The sequence below is a fragment of the Micropterus salmoides genome, unplaced genomic scaffold (genome assembly GCF_014851395.1).
Source record: "Micropterus salmoides isolate LMB-PRFRI ecotype aquatic unplaced genomic scaffold, ASM1485139v1 Ms_hic_scaffold_12, whole genome shotgun sequence".
Taxonomy (NCBI): Eukaryota; Metazoa; Chordata; class Actinopteri; order Centrarchiformes; family Centrarchidae; genus Micropterus; species Micropterus salmoides.
The window spans coordinates 28,397,761-28,414,214 of record NW_024040263.1 but is presented as its reverse complement, the minus strand read 5'-3'; the positions used below and the strand labels follow the sequence as shown (position 1 = coordinate 28,414,214).

The following is a 16,454-nucleotide window of genomic DNA, read 5'->3' as shown; positions in this document are numbered from 1 at the left end:
ACATTTGAACTCAATGTAGCTGTGTGTGAAATTATTTATGTGTTAACCGGTGTTATTTATGAACTTGGCAAGGCATTGCGCTGTAGTGAATTTAATGTGCGCTGGCCACTTGGTGGTGACATATCTGTTATTTGATTGTGTGTTTTAGCCTATCCGCTTTTTTAATAAGGAGCTTTTTGGAATAACTTGTGACCATAGTGACATGTTGCAAAGAGAAGCAAGAAAATACATTCTTATAAAATTACATATCATGCCTTATCATCTGCTCTGGTTATGGTGCGACGGGAAAAGGATTCAGTATTTAGTAACACTTGGCAATAAATAAAAAAAACAAACAAAAACAGAAATGACTTTATTCTGGTGAGCTCTGTTTGTTGTACGCAGTGACGTCACGAGTGTAATTTGCCTGAACAAGCGGAGAGTAAACTGACAACCGGGTCGGTCTCGCGGAGGAACAGACTGTCGCTGTCGCCGCGTGAAACGCCAGGGGCGCCGAGGTCTGTCCCCTCATCCGTCTGGCTCCAGGGCTCCTCATCATTAATACAAACCGCTAAAGTTAAGGCTAGGTTAGCTAGCATTTTGGTTAGCAGCGGGACTCCTCAGCCTGACAGTTGACGGCTGCGGTGGGATCAGAGGAGGAGGAGGAGAAGGAGGAGGAGGAGGAGGAGAGGTTCCACACTCACAGCAAACTCTCATTAGCCAGCTAGCTAACGTCAAGTTGCTGCCTGTGAACTAAGTTGGTCGCCAGCAAGGAGCAACAAAAGGGACTTTGACGGTAAGTGAGCTGACGTTAGCCAGCATTAGCCGCACGGCTCGTTGTGCTTCTTTCCTGACAGCTTGTTTTCTGTCACAGTGCTAACTAAGCTAGCTAACGTTAGCCGAGTGAATGTCAATATTCAGCTCCTGTATCTGTTCTGTTTGCTTCTTGTGTGCGACGGAGTCTCCGAAATGACGGTTCTTGGAAATGCGTTTTATAGCACTGAATTTCGTGACCAACTGCGCATACTCAGTAAAATCAGGTGAATGATGCACGAGGTAATAATTCATTGATAAGGTTAGCTGCATTGGAGAGCAAAGGTATGATTGCAACAGTGGATTCCCTCTGTGAGTCCTTGTACGTCAGTCAACTGGGGGTTGTAATGCCAATTAACTTTGATCTAACCTCGCTGCTTTTTATGTGCCAAAGGCAAACGCGATTCATGTCAACACACACGGAAAATATATTGGCTTTGTAGGATAGCAAGTGTGATATTATAATCCAACCATATGATGTAGTATTAGATGGTGATAAGTAGGCTTTTGAGGCTGGTGGCATGCTGTCAGGACTTTGTTTGTCGCCTTTTTCCATTTTCTCATTGCTTGTGTTGAACATTTTGAATAGATAATAACTGACGTAAGGATTTACTTCCCTCACCATTCTACTTTGTGATATTCATAAAAATGTAGCTGATTTGGTAAGTGAAAAATGTTGCTTTTCTTGTTAAATGTGTTAACTACTCAAAAAGAATGACAAACATGTAGTAAATTTTTGTATTTTTGATAAGTAATGATGACTTCACAGAGACCTGGACCTGCAGTTTCCAGTGTGAGTTGCAGTGTCTCTGCTTCGTGCTAGTAAATGATTGGCCAGCCTGCCTTTTGCTCAGCTGGTATATCCTGCAGCCTTAGCTAACAGTTGACCTGTTGTCTGAAGGTTTCTGCTGGGTGGTCGCAGTCATGCCTGAATGTTCTGTAATTGGGATAAATCATGAGAGGCCTGCCAAGAAAATACTAGATACAGACACTGAGCACAGGGATGCCAATCAATTGGATTGGACTTCGATGATAGTGGGAGGCTTCGTGTGTTTGTGTGTGTGGTAGAGGTGAGCAGCAGAAGTGACTAATGGGTACAACAAGTTTTGGAATCGATGGCTTCAACTGGCAGCCGCAAAACATCTGTAGTGGCTGCAGTGTATAACTTTGGAGAGAGGAGTTTGTTGTGTAAATAGAGGAACTGCTAGCAAGACTTTAATTCCTAACATTACTCCAACACAACAAAGTCCCGTCTCCAACTCTGACTCATGTTTCCACCTTCGTTTTCCTGCAACAACTCGCCTCTCACAAGATATCGGAGACTTCACTGTCTTGTTAAAAACAAAAGGGTGTTACTGGGAGTCACCCAAAGGGATCCTTTCCATGATGTTGTCAGACACCTATAACAGTCTGAGCCTGGCGGTGGCAAAAAAGAAGCACTTTTTGCGGACGTAATTTTTGACGGGCGGGCGCAGTTGCCTTGAAGGAATACGTTACAACATCTGCAGCCGGTTTGAGGGTGCTTGTTGAAGCAAACTACTGCACGGATTCCAATACCTTTTTATACCTACTAGTCATTTCGACACTCAAGTTTAAAAATACTGAAATTACCCTTTAACCGAAGGGAATGTATGACCCCAAAAAGCTAACTCAGGAGATTAAATGTGACCGTAACACATGACTATATCTTTGTTGCAACTGAGTTATAGTGGAATTTGTCCATGTGTGTATGGGTTGGGTAAATGTCAAGTAAATCCTGAGGTCATACTTGCCATGTATTTGCTCATTGTGCCATCACTGTGTGTGTGTATATGTGTGTGTGTGTGTGTGTGTGTGTTGGTAGAGGGCAGGGCACAAGGCAGGGCGTTGTATCTTTACCAACAGCCTGAGCTACTTGGAACAAAAGCTCTGTTGTTGAAAGATCATGTGACTCTGTGTGTGTTCCACCCTTGTCATGTGATCTGAGCTCAGGGCAGGGTCTGAGAACTGCTGAGTTGCTCTGAGAGGTTCCTTCCACCCAGGGAACAGGCAGACAGCGAGCATGCAGGCAGAGAGAAGAGATGGACGTCCTGATGGATGGATGGATGGATGTCAGGCAGAGAAGAGATGTGGGAGAGTCAGAGAGACAGATGCAGACAAAAGGCCTGTTGCTTTCTCATACCATGGCAAGAATTCACCTCTCTCGTTCTCTTCCTCGTCTCTTTGTGGATTTTTTAACAGCAGCCATGTAAAGATGTTAGCCTGCATCTACTTTTCTGTCGCAAGGCAAGTTTGGACTTTTGTCTTTTTTAATTTTGATGCGTTTGGTGGTGGAAATGTTGACGTGTTAGGATGACTCTGCTGTGTATTGTGAAGTCTTGAGACTGCTGCTGACTCACCATGTAAAGGAATCAAGCTACTCGTCTGCTCTCACCCTGGCAGTCAAAGGTTAAAAACGAAATGAGTTTGACGCCATTACAGTGACACATGTAGCTGTAGCTCTTATCCAGAATGATGTTCATTGCAGCAGAAATATTTTCAGTTCCTGAAATACCAACATGATAAGTAGCTAATTGTAAGGAGTGAAAAGGTGACACCTTTTTTTTAAAATGATTAATTCCTTTGCTTGTAACGTGGCTGGTGTCTGCAGGTAGTTTCTGAATTTAATGGTAATAATACAGCCGCTTAACTCATTTATCTTTGAACTGAAAAGCTACAAAGCAGCCACGTGTTCAGTCGTCTAGCAAGTTCTGTAACATTTGAATCAATGCAGCCTGCAAGTCCTGCTTGACAGACTCAACTCCTACCAGATTGTGTGTGTTTTGATGTTTTTATATCCTGGTGGGGACCTGAATGCACACTAACCGACTTGTGTACTGCTTTTTGAGGGTTAAGACGTGGTTCAGGTTACAATTAGGTTAGGGTCAGGGGCTGGGGAATGCATTTTATCAATGAGATGTCGCCACGGGGATGGAGGAACAAACGTGTGTGTGTGTGGATTGGTTCATCCATATTACATTAACTTGCATTTATTAATTTAGCTGACGCTTTTATCCAAAGCGATTTACAATTGCTAATTGTCAGAGATCGCACACCTCTGGAGCAACTAGGGGTTCAGTGTCATCCTCAGGGACACATTGCTGGATGTGTCACAGTGGGAATTGAACCCTGGTCTCCATCACCACCACCCATATATAATATGTTGTCATTTTAGTGCCAGATCATGGCATACATACATACATACAGGCATCACATACAGGACTCTGCATGTTGACCCTCCCTTTCATACAATGTCTTTCTGATTGAGTTTCTATTAAAAGGACTAGATACTTGGATTACAAAAGCTCAGTGTGTCACAATATCCAACTCCTCCGTGGACTTGCATAACTTCTGTCAGTTAAACAGCAAAATAACGGCAGATGGTGCAGCACATGCACGCACCTCTCTTTGGTAATAAATAGAGATTGGAGGGAGGTGATTTGCTTAAGTAAATGATTTCCTGGGACTTAGGAGTAGCACAAGATGCCTACACCTGTGGATGTGTCACATGATGGCCTACTCCTGAATGCAGACTGCAATTCTGAATTAACCTAACCCCTCCAAACATAACAAACATACAGCTCTGTGGCTGAGTGCTGTATGCTACTGAATAATTGAACAGAGGATTTCTATCAGAGCTAATAGCACGTTGGTCTCGGAAGCGGAGGGAACACCATCACAGCATGGCTCATCCATTATACAGCAGTTAGAGTAACTGAGCATGAACCCATACGCACCATGTTAGAGGAGAAAAAAAACTTACTAGTGAGAAAGACTAGTCTTTGTATGAACAGAAGAATTTGAAGAATTTTCCGTAGGATTATCTTAAAGCAGACGATGGGCTGTAGATGTGGGGAGATGAGAATGGAGTTTGCACTGTTTGGGACCACGTTTATGTTGAAAGTGTAGCGTTGAAATCTTGTAGCTGTTTTTAATGGCCACACTTGCAGCCAGGGTTAAAAGCCTTCCTGTCATAGGTCGGGCACAGACACAAGGAATTGGACAAATAGCTATAATGATGCACTCTTTCAGTTTCTCCTCATTCACAGTAAGGCTAAACTATTAATCAGAATTTTATCAAAATCGCCATATGGCATGCTGTATTTTTCAAATCACAGTTGGTGCAATATTTGTTAAAGGCGTCATATCATATTCTAAAGACTTAAAGGTTCACTGTGTAATATTTCTGAGGATCTGTTGACAGAAATGCAACATAATAAACATAACTATGTTTTCAGTGGTGTATAAAAACCTTACATAATGAACCGTTATGTTTTTATTACCTTAGAAGGAGCCATTCCTATTTACATACACTGCAGGTCCCCACACGGACGTCGCCATGTTTCTACAGTAGCCTAACTGGACAAACGGCTCTACAGAGCGTGTTTCGTCATTACATTGAATACATACAAAGAAGAAGGAAGTAGTAGTAGTTTGTCTTGTTTGTTGGATGTAAAATAGAGAATAGAAATTTGGATAATGGAGGAGCACACTTATCATTTAGCACAAGAGCCGACAGTGTGTCGGCGACAGTAGCTTCTCCTCCACGCTTGCAAAGGGAGGGGTGAGCGGTGAGTGAGTCATTGGTTGCTATTTGCAACCCTCACCACTAGATGCTACTAAAACCTACACACTGAACCTTCAAGAAACATCTTTGTTTTGTACAAATCCCCTAAAAATCTGCCTTAACACTGCTGTTTTAAGGGTGGATGTAGTGAGCGGTCAGTTCTGATGTGGGGGTTTCAGATGCTATAAGCACATTGTTTGATGTAAACTGATACCACCAGTTGCACTTAATGAATTTACATCAAATCCCAGGAGGTAGGTGGTCAGTAAATTAAGAGTTGGTGGCACATCAGATTAAACGCTGTCCTGTAAATCTGCCTTCCCTTTGTCTTATATTCTCTTGTTCCCCAGCAGAGCAGCATGGAACAAGATCTGAGGACCATGTGGTTCTTAGCAGCTGTTAACCATGCTTCCAGTCTGCCCTGCATAGATCTTCCACTGGACTGCGTGTTAGAGGGACTGACTTGGCTTCCTGTCAGTGCATTTCTTCCTGTAAGAGCAGACAGACACTTCCTGTAGACTAACAGCAGAGGAAAAGATTTGAAAGGGATACAAGATATCTCTGCCTTTAATGAGGTCTTGGTCTGCAGTTGGCACAGAGGGTGGAAGGTGTAGTTGCATTTTTTGCTGAAAGTTGGATGAAGAAATTGATACAAAGCCAATTCCAGCAGATAGTTTGCTTAGCCTAGCATGAAGATTGGAAACAGAGGAAAATAACTACCCTAAAAATCTCTACCAGCACGAAGGCAAATAAGCATATTTTTCAAAAGATTTTATTAAGGATCCCATCTGGAAAGTTTTCTGCACGAGATGATTAAAGCACAGGGTCATCTTGATCGAGACACGGCACAGGGCTGACACAGGGAAATAGGCAGACTTCTGTCATCATCAAACCCCCTTTTGACAAAATCTGGTCAGATACTAATGATGCATCACAGACTTTATGTATCAAACAAAGCTTTGTTTACAAAGTACGTCTTCTCTCTCCAGGGGCCTTTGTTCAACAAACTGCTGGAGGCCACGAGACAGCGGTGTGACTGCGTCTGTTGATTCCTGAGGAGCATGAGTCATGACCTCAGTGGTACTGGTCGACACTGGTGGGACGGTGGTGGAGTATGTCGCAGCAGAGGAGGATCCCCAGCAGGTGGGTTGGACACAGACACAAGAAAGAGTAAAACTGCACCTGCAGCTCACAACAGAATCTTCTTTTCTCATTACTGTCTTATTCCTTTATTAAAAAGTTTTTATTTATTTATTTTTTTCACTCTCATGCACTCTTCCCTCTCTCAACCCGTTTCCCCTGCAGGAGGGAGAGACTGAGGTGGACCTGGAGCTTGAAGGTGAGATAGAGGGGGAGTGTGAAGCTGAGGAGGCCTATGAAGAAACACAGGACAGAGAGGAGGCTGAGGACTACCCGGCAGTGATAGTGGAGGAGGTTCCTGGCGCCAGCCTGGCTGAGGAGCAAGGTTACTCAGCCCAGGTGTTTGTGTATGATGACGTGGCCTACCTGATGCAGGAAGTGGGCGATGAGCAGGAGGTAGAGACAGAAGGGGAGGCAGGTGAGACATAATAAAATATGATTTATTGTCGCTTCATAATCTTCCTTTTAGCGCTGTAGGTTAGTGACCCAGATCACAGTCTTTCTTGCAAGACGCAACACTACACAGAAAAGCCCGGAGCAAACCTTGGTTGTTAAGCAACCTGCTTTATCCTTTTACCCAAGGTCCTGAGAAATTTGACTCATGTTTCTTCGCTATATCCTGTTCCCATTGCTGATGCACCACTCCCATTTCCTCTGGGTCACAAAGGTTTTATATTGTTTAAAAAAAGAGAGGAATTTTATGTGCTGCTGCTGCCTGCTGTTACACTGTTTATATTTATGGGCTGCATGTTTCTGAAACAAGACATTGGTACTTTTACTAAGAGGCTGAGCTATCCATGGTTCACATACACAGTTGTAAAGATGTCAGCATTTACATATTTGTGGCCGATGCCACTGCCAGAGCTACTTAAATAGGCAGTTGATTTTGCCCTGACTGTGTCCTAGTCCACCAAGTCAAAATTCACTTAGTCTTTACACCATCCAACATCATTTAAAAGTATTGTTTTTGTGGTATGTCTGCGGTCTGTAGTACAATTTTGTTCAAATGTTGATGATCTACTATATTGTTTTATTTCCAAAAGTGTTTTCTGGTATATTAGAGGTTAGAGCATGTTTTGAAAGGTTTGTGAGTTCACATGAATCTAGAGCCAAGGTCAACATGTCGTTCGCAAAAAATCAAGCCTAGAAAGTGTTGCTTTTGTTTGTTGTTGTTGGACTGAAATGGGGAATATTTGTCATGTGATTCTGCACCAGAGGCACAGTAAAGTAGGCTGTGGGGGTTACAGGCATCTTGGTTCACATGCCGCCACCTTGTGGATATTTTTGGACTATTTTATGAACAGCGGAGGTATCCAGTATTAACTGTCTAATCATACATTAATCCCTTATTAATGATGACAAGTGTCCAATCCAATGCAACGTTCACACGTATAAAACACACTGAAAGATGGAGGCAATGTTATTTTGAACTTCACACTGTCCTAAATTCCATCTCCATTTTCACATCTTAATTAGAAGTATCTGCTAGCAAAATAAAACATGTATCATAATTACCAGGATTTTTTAATACACTAATAGTTTACTGCAATTTTGAGCCTGGTTCTAAATGAAAAATGTGCTGTCTCAAAAGGAGGCTTAGCTGAAGAAACTACAATATTTAAAATGGCCTACTTTAAATACATAATAGTTGCATTTTTGTTTAATGAATTTATGTTGTGTCTGTTTTATCTCAGAGACAAAAACACAGTAATACCTAACAATTGAACAGTAGGAAACTATCCTGTATATTTATTAACCGATATGTTTACCATGAGAGTTTGGGTCGAGTCTTCTGGTTTATAATGTGATCCTGCTTAGGAACACTAATGTGGCATCAGACCTTAAATTCAATTTCATACAAAGTTCTAGCAAACCTGAAGAATATTTTGCACTTTTAATTTCCTAATGGTTATTTGTACTTAGTAAGTGTTGATGCTAATAATTTAATTAACATAATTTTATACATTACCAGTTAAAAACAACACATGCTGTCAAGTAATTCTAATACATAGTTTAAACAGAGCAACATACATGTAATCACAGTCATTTCTAAACATGTGGAGTTATTTTGTTTTTAACTGAAGTGGGTGAGATGTCCTTCTTGTTGAAGTTGTAGCAGTCAATTTGTTCCGTTATGATTATATCCGTTATTAACAGTTATCACGGTACAGCTTTATTTGACGTAGTCACTACGCAAGTGAGTGAGGGTGAAGGAAGGATTTCCTGTGTCGGCGGCGGAGGGATACCTTTCTGCCGCCGTATTGGGCCTCGTTGAATTCAAGGAGATTTCCTATTTGCGGCGGAGTGATATGAGCTAGTAGCTTCCTATACAATTCAGTGAGAACTCAATGTGAATCTGCAGCAAGGGGAAAACATGGCGACTTCACAGCATGAGGGGCACGCAAACCAGCTCGATCTACTCATCAGAGCCGGTAACGGATCTTAATGTACCGATAACCTCGATCCGGAAGCTAACGTTAACGCACGGGTAGTGTTTTTAACCTCGACCGCTGCGCCTCGGTCTGCTGAGTAGTGTCGTGAAGTAATGGAGGGCAATCAGGAAGTGATCACCTTGGTAGCAACCTGCATGGCGTTGCTACATGGTTTATAAAACCCGGTTGGTTTAAAAGGTGAAAAACGTCTGTAGGGCTTGCCTGTCTGCACAAATAGATGGTTGTCTGCACGGAGTGTGTTTTGCATGTTGGAGCAGATTTTTCTTACTGCAGTGTGATTTAAGAATAACGGTTTGCAGATCGGCTCTGCACAACCAGGAAGTGTAAAGATGTTGTCTTTCCTACGTCTTTGCCACGCTGTCTGAGTCGGAAGAACATGTGGGTTTATTTTTACCATCTTAAATCTGGTCCACACGGTCAGATATCACCTTCGTTATTGCTATGAGGAACGTGTGTCGTAGTATTCAACCGTGGCTGGCTGTAGTTTGTCACCTTTGTTGGAATTACGTGCACTACGTGCACACATTGTCCCTGAATTAACAATAAATTCCACCAGAAAAGTACGACTGTATTATTGTATTTTTGTGAGTTTTAGGTGTGGTGAGCACATTTTATGCATCTGTAGTGTGTGAGGTTTAGATATTTTTGTTCCGTGGTTTCCGTCATGGTGTTGTGGAGCGTGTTTCGGCCTGGCTCACTCGCTTTCTTCTGTTTCAAGTGCGGCTTCAGCCTTCGACCACACTGACCTGCGAATACACACATTTTGTGTGCTTTCACTCGCGTTTTCATGAGCGATGTGTTGTGAAGACACCGCGTGGTTTCCACTAATGTTTAAGCTCAGATGTAAAGTTTTTTTTTTTGTCCTTTTTCGATGGCGGAAGCATTGTGTATTTGAGAGGGCGGGGCGTGGCGTTGATTGATTTGCCTAGTCACCCAATAGCGTGCGCTCAGCTTTAGGACGTCAGCATGAGTCCAATCAGGTTTGATCGAGGGCGGGCTCTTAACCGGAGAATGAGCCAATAGGAGGCAAGGCGGGTGTTGAGTGACAAGAGGATTTGTGAGCTTCTTCGAAGAGAACTGGAGGGAAAGGATGAGGACTGTAAACACGGAAGTCACCAGAGGCAGCTCTACTTTTTGTCGGACTTGCTGTTTTTCTTGGCGCCGTTACATTGTAGTATGGGTTCATAACTAGGCATTTCCCTAACTTGAAAATATTCCAATACTTGTATTACACGCTACCTACACATAATGTTGGTGTTCTTTTATTTATTTACAGAATTGTCGACGTGTTATTTTTTGTTATTACAGATAAATACAAATCCTAACATTCTGGACTTACTAGAAATGGCCAAAGTGTATATGTGGTTATGTAGGTCAAGCCAAGCTGCAACTCTCTGACCTCGCGCCTTTTGGTGGTCTTATTACAGCGCTGCTGCCTGGTTTCAAGGGCAGCTCTGCAGGCTATAGGGTCTCTGCTGTGAGGGCTACCAGCATGTCCTGTTTGTTTGTGAGAGGGACTGAATGAGTGGGACAATCTAAAGATAGCCCATTTTTGTGCCCTATGCAGCGTCTGTTGCCCCAGTGAGAGAGCCAAACATGGACAGGGCAGGGTGTAACGGGGTCTCCGGTTCCCCACCCGTGATTGACAGCAACAGCAGGTGCCCTGGGTTCCTTCTCAGGGTCCCAGATGGGGCCACGTACCATTCCCTTTGCAACAGGCTGAATCTAATTTTTGATTTAAACAGCACTGTTTTCTTTTGCAATGTCATGCCATATTTTGAGATTGTAAATAAGGACTATATTTAGGATTCTTTCAACTGCCTGCCAATGACTTTTCTGCATGCAGATATTTGAGGCATTTTACTGGCTGAACCTTTCCTTGTGTAACGCCTTCAGTATCCTGAAACAATCTTTGTACCTTGCAACGTCAAACAAAAGCTAAAAGTGCAGTGTAAAAATATTAATAAAAAACTTCTCACACTAACTAGTTTAATATAAAGAGGCAAGATAATGTCGACATTTCTGACACATACTGTGTCTGGATCAGAGTGAATGTGTCTACCAATGGTCTCAAAGCAATTGGTTTCTCCACTAGGGGGCGCCATATAGTAGCATTTTGTGTTCAGCACATGCAGCACTGTATTAATAGAGGTGACTTGCAGTTGGTAGTATTTATTATGATTTGTTTGGGAAATTATTAAGTTGACCATGTAAATTAATAAATTGTGGCTTCTTAGCTTTGATATTGGAAAGCAAGATGGAATAATGTTGGAATGTCCTTGAGCAGGACAGGTTTTCCCTGCTGGGATTAATAATGTAACTGTATTTTGGTACAACAGTCTCCACTGGGCTCAACCAGTAATTTTATTTTTCTTAAACTTGTGTGTTTCAGTGGAGGCTTCTGTCCATGGCACCGGTGTCCACTGCTCTGATAAGACCTTTGAGGCTGCGGAAGCTCTGCTGCGCATGGATTCACCTTCTAGCCTCAGGGAAGACCGTAGTCCAGGTAACGCACAGTATTTAATAATACACAAAACCCGGCTAGTTACCCATTTAGAAATAGGTCCACTTGAAACTGATATTTGAAATGTTTTATAATTAACACAACATAATTTTATTCATCTGTATGGTGGTCAAATATGAAAATGTGGTCTGCTGTTTGAACATGCTGTACATACAAGTGAAGTATTTCAAGCTTAAATATTTCTTAAGGTCCAAAATATAGTTTTGAGATTTCATAGCCCCTACAGAGATTTTATTTATCAGTTTTCTTAACCCTTGTTACTATTCTAAGACCGTAAGCATTATCACATAGATTCTTGTAGTTACTGCAATTCTGGTGTAAAGGCCCAACATTATGAGATAAAATGTTTTAACTTTTGCTTGCCCATAGGGAGCTTTAAGCCTTGAGTACTATCAAAATATAATAGTGAAAATGTCATCAGCCAAACGGTTATTAAAACTTCATAACGCAGCTTCAGTTCTAACTCTTGCCTCATTTATTTCTCCATTCAGAAGCTTTTGTTCCACCTTGCGTTGCGACACCAGACTTCCTTCACGCTGCCATGCGTCCCGACATGATTACAGAGACCGAGGTGGAGATATCGACCGAGGAGTGCTTCGAGGAAGGGGAGGAGGAAGAGGAGGAGGAGGAAGATATGGTCACCCTGCTTGAAGAGCCAGAACCAGAGCCCAGGAAGAGAAGAGGTAGACAGGAGTTTGTAGTTTGTGCCAACACAGAATTGTATTATATTAAGTGAGGAAACTGAAGCCCTAGTAGTCTAAAGCTGTGTGAAAGCATGCACAAACAGTTTGATGTTGTATACCCACCACCAGCAGCATATTGTGGAGCTTTGGAAAAAGGACAAACTGTTGAATGTTTTTGAAATGGAAAACATCTGGCAGCTCTGTGGTTAACCTCACAAGCCAGGCCACAAACCTCAAACCACAGGCTTGAAGTCACACTGTTAATTACAGATGTTGACTTTGTCCAAGAGCACCGTCTAGTGGTAGACTCTTACTGATGGGTCACAAATTCAACCTCGCAAGTAGGGGATCTCCATCAGTGATTCAGTGATTGAAGCAAATCATTAAGTCCTGTTTGAAATGTTTCCTTTTTAATAGCTGGACGGAAGCCAAAGACGCATCAGTCAGTTATTTCTAACAGCTCGCTGGACCTCGGTATCAAGAAGAAACCACGAGAAGGGAAAGGTACCGAACAGTAGTAATGTACATATATACATACATCTGTTGGCAGTTTAATGTGTGAAGCGCCGATAAAGATGGGTTACTGTTTAGCAGCACGTTGAGTTTGCTTGATTTCCAGCAGGGAGCACCACCTACCTTTGGGAGTTCCTGTTGGACCTCCTCCAGGACAAGAACACCTGTCCACGGTATATCAAGTGGACCCAGAGGGAGAAGGGCATCTTCAAGCTGGTCGACTCAAAGGCTGTGTCCAAGCTGTGGGGCAAACACAAGAATAAGCCAGACATGAACTACGAGACCATGGGACGGGCCCTCAGGTGAGCTGTGTGTGTGTATTTCAGATTGGTTCTTCTTATTTGTGTTTTTTAGGAAGCAGCATCATTAACTCCCGATTATCCTTTTCCCTCAGATATTACTACCAGCGTGGCATCCTCGCTAAAGTAGAGGGCCAACGGCTGGTTTACCAGTTCAAAGAGATGCCTAAGAACATCGTCATCATCGACGACGACAAGGCAGACATGCCCGCCCCCGATGGTCTGATCAGCTCAGAGGCCGTCGCATCCTACGAGCGTGTTCCGCCGCCGCCAGACATGCTGCAGTCGACCGAGCTGTCGTCCTCCAAGAAGCCCAACATCTTGCGGGGCGGGAACAGGACCAATGTGGTCCACACTCCTCTCGCTATGGGCAGCAAGACAGTGGCAGGAGGTGGTGCAGCGATGGCGGCAGGGATACCGAGGATAGTGACTGTTTCAACAGCGCCAGATGGGAGTCAGACCCAGCAGTCTCACACCGCTATCATCTCTACCGCCACTGGGCCCAGGTTAGACTCCCGCAAAGAGACGAGGGCCTTCAGTTTGGACATCAAAGGGTGTCTCATATTAGCGGGGCTGATGCAACTTGTAACTTTGCAACTGTAAGTGTTGACTCTTGACTCTTGACTCTGTGCTGTCTTGCATCTCGTGCACAGGACGGTGCGGGTGGCCATGCAGGTGCCTGTGGTCATGACAACATCGCTGGGTCAGAAGATCTCCACTGTTGCCGTGCAGCAGCCGGCAGGAACAACGGGGGCAGCCGGCCACGCCACCCTCCTCGCCAACACTTCTGCTATTGGCGCAGCCGCTGGTAACACCAACTCACAACAGAAGGTGTGTACGTGTGGAAACTTATTCAGTTCAATTCAGATGAGCTTTATTGGCACGAATGTGTAACAACAACATTGCCAAAGCATCATACATACAACATCAAGAACAATCAACCCCATACATTTCATTAAACAAGTAATTAAAGCGTAAAGTAATCAAAGCGTATGTGTGTTTGTGAAAATGAAGAAATATTACTCTTCCCTGTGATCCCTGTGCAGACTTGTTTATCAGTTTAGGGAATAGTTTGTAACATTCTTGGTTTTAGTCTGTCTTTGTTAACTTTCATGAAACGCATTCATATTCAACATGTGTGTTTTTTTGTTTGTTTTTTTTTTGGGCAGGTTGTGATCCAGACCATCCCCACCATGGTTCCAGCCACAGCAGAGAACGGAGACAAAATCACTGTCCAGCTGGCCAAGATCATCACGATCCCAGCCCACCAGCTCGCTCAGTGTCAGCTCCAGGCCTCCACCGGCACAAACAAGTCCAGCGTCGGGGCTTCCCCAGCCAGCATCAGCCTGCTAGGAAGCCCCCTGACGGTCCGGGCCCTGGCACCTGTCGGCGTCGCGCCAGGAACGCAAGTGATGAGACTCACCATGCCGACACAGACGCAACAACAGACTCTTGTGGTGTCACAGCCGGGAAGCGGGGCCGGCGTGGTAACGGTATCAACGGCTAATCAGACGGTGACGGCCCAGCCTCGGATCATAAGCGGCATCATTAATGGCTCAGAGCTGGTGTCTTTGGAGAAGCTGAAGGCTGCAGGAGTCCAGGTCCAAGCTGTGCAGGTGCCCGTGACGGTGGCAGTCCAGCAGAACGAGGTGCACCCCAAAACTGTCCAGAACGTCCAATCGGAGGTCGTGGATGCTGAGGTTGTTATCAAACTGGAAACGCCTGATGTGGCGATAAAGACAGAAGAGCCCGAGTGCTGAAACACATCTACCATAATCCATCTTTTCCTTCTCTGCCAGAAAGGGTTAGTTTGTACATGTCTGGCGTTATTTTTACTCTTGTAATAACCAGCAGCAGTCTGTGAGACTTTAAAGACTCCCGAAGGCCTGTTTTTAGTCCTGAACCTGTCAACACATCTTCCCTAGAACTTAAGTGAACTAAGCCGGTCTCCCTCAGAACCACAATGAAACCTCTGAGTGTCGTGTGCAGAGTTCAAACTGTACTCTGCAACAAAGGAAATACACACAGACTTTAAAAGAACTTGTTGGGAAAGGTAAAGGGACCAACCTTGATCACTACAATTTATGCCTTCTAAATAGATCGTTATGACTGACTGACATTGGGGGAGAACCTTGAAAGTACAAGGGGGGGGGGGGGGGGGGGGGGATCTGAAACACTACAAAATGAGGCAAATAATTAACTAACCAAAATGTGAACTATCAAATAAAAAAAGACACAGTGCGGGGTGTAATGACGCTTCTATGGAGACCTTTTGTTTAGTTTTTGCCTCTACAGATGTTAAAACCAGCAACTTGGTAATTTTTTTTACTTATCACTGTGCAGATCAAGTTAGGGTGGTGCTACTTTGAGTCCTAAAAGAGTGAGCGAGAGGGATATGGAAGGATATCAGACAGAAAGTGGTCATGTGTATACGTACGTGTGTGTATGTAATAATAAAATTTATATATATATAAAAAATAATTAATTACACACACACTACAGTTTACGGAGTTAAAAGAACAGCCTTAGATTTTAACTTTTTCATGTATTGTCTGAACAGGAAGCTGAAATTTGTCTTTGTGTTTTGATACCTTGTACCAAGCACAGTATTATTGAAACTAGGGGAACTAATATTTGTATTATTAGATCCTCTGCCTCCATCAGGCTTAAACGCCCATATAGATTGAGTCTTACAGGAGGAAGAGAAACGTGTTGAAGATCAGTGTGCCCTCCATCGTCTAGGAAAATCTGTAGGCTTGAATTTCAGACTCTGTTTCTGAGTTATGTTGTTTTTTTGACAGATGTTTGCTCTTTTTACAACTGTACACAGTCTGGCTGCATGGAAATGCAAAGAAGTGTGACTGAGCTGATGCATGCTGCCATGTCTTGGAAAAAAATAATCCAAATAAGAAAGTATGTAAACTCAGAGGTCAGTAAAGAAATGAAGCATAATTTTAATTAAAAGATGTCTGTGAGAAATATCAATCCACTGTCGATCCCAGGTCACTTTACTTCTCGCTTTAAACAGAGGGCCAATTTGCTAGTATGCTTTTTTTTTTTTTTGTCACTGCCACTTTGGCCCTGCCCCTACATTTCATTATTTTTGATCTAAAAAGAGGGAAGATGTAGAGAAAGATGTTTGTGTTCAGACTGAACTGTTTGTATATTCAACATTTGAAGTATATTCTATTTTGCTGTACTCTTGTTTCAAAGTGTATTAGATTTTACTGAAATATAAAAAGAAATCTGAATCCAGTTCTCATGGTTTTATGTATTTTTATTTTTTACATTAAAGCTTGGAGGTTACTTGTAAAACCAAATCCGACTGGAAGTAACCTAGTTTATTTTTGTTTTACCAGCATGTCGGAAGCACGTAGAGTGCAGACTGTTCATGTGGTTACTTTGCACGTTCTGCCCGCCAGTTGCTCGGGTTTACACACAACGTATTGTTTCATTGATAAGGTA

The 16,454-nt window shown here is 43.1% G+C and overlaps 1 protein-coding gene across 8 annotated transcripts; it reads left to right on the top strand.

The window, feature by feature from the left end:
- Positions 1 to 405: 405 nt before the first annotated feature.
- Positions 406 to 16,242, top strand: elf2b (E74-like factor 2b (ets domain transcription factor)). Of its 8 annotated transcripts, none has more exons than XM_038714371.1 (11): positions 406 to 775; positions 5,731 to 5,868; positions 6,367 to 6,520; positions 6,683 to 6,935; positions 11,363 to 11,476; positions 11,986 to 12,177; positions 12,595 to 12,681; positions 12,797 to 12,992; positions 13,085 to 13,495; positions 13,643 to 13,820; positions 14,159 to 16,242. In XM_038714371.1, exons 3-11 carry the CDS (start codon positions 6,446 to 6,448, stop codon positions 14,747 to 14,749), a joined length of 2,097 nt encoding a protein of 698 aa, XP_038570299.1. In that variant the 5' UTR covers positions 406 to 775; positions 5,731 to 5,868; positions 6,367 to 6,445; the 3' UTR covers positions 14,750 to 16,242. The 8 variants fall into 8 exon arrangements, with proteins under 8 accessions (XP_038570299.1, XP_038570300.1, XP_038570303.1 ...); XM_038714372.1 differs by having other exon boundaries at positions 5,728 to 5,868; XM_038714375.1 differs by lacking the exon at positions 5,731 to 5,868 and having other exon boundaries at positions 12,800 to 12,992.
- The last annotated feature ends 212 nt before the right edge of the window (positions 16,243 to 16,454 follow it).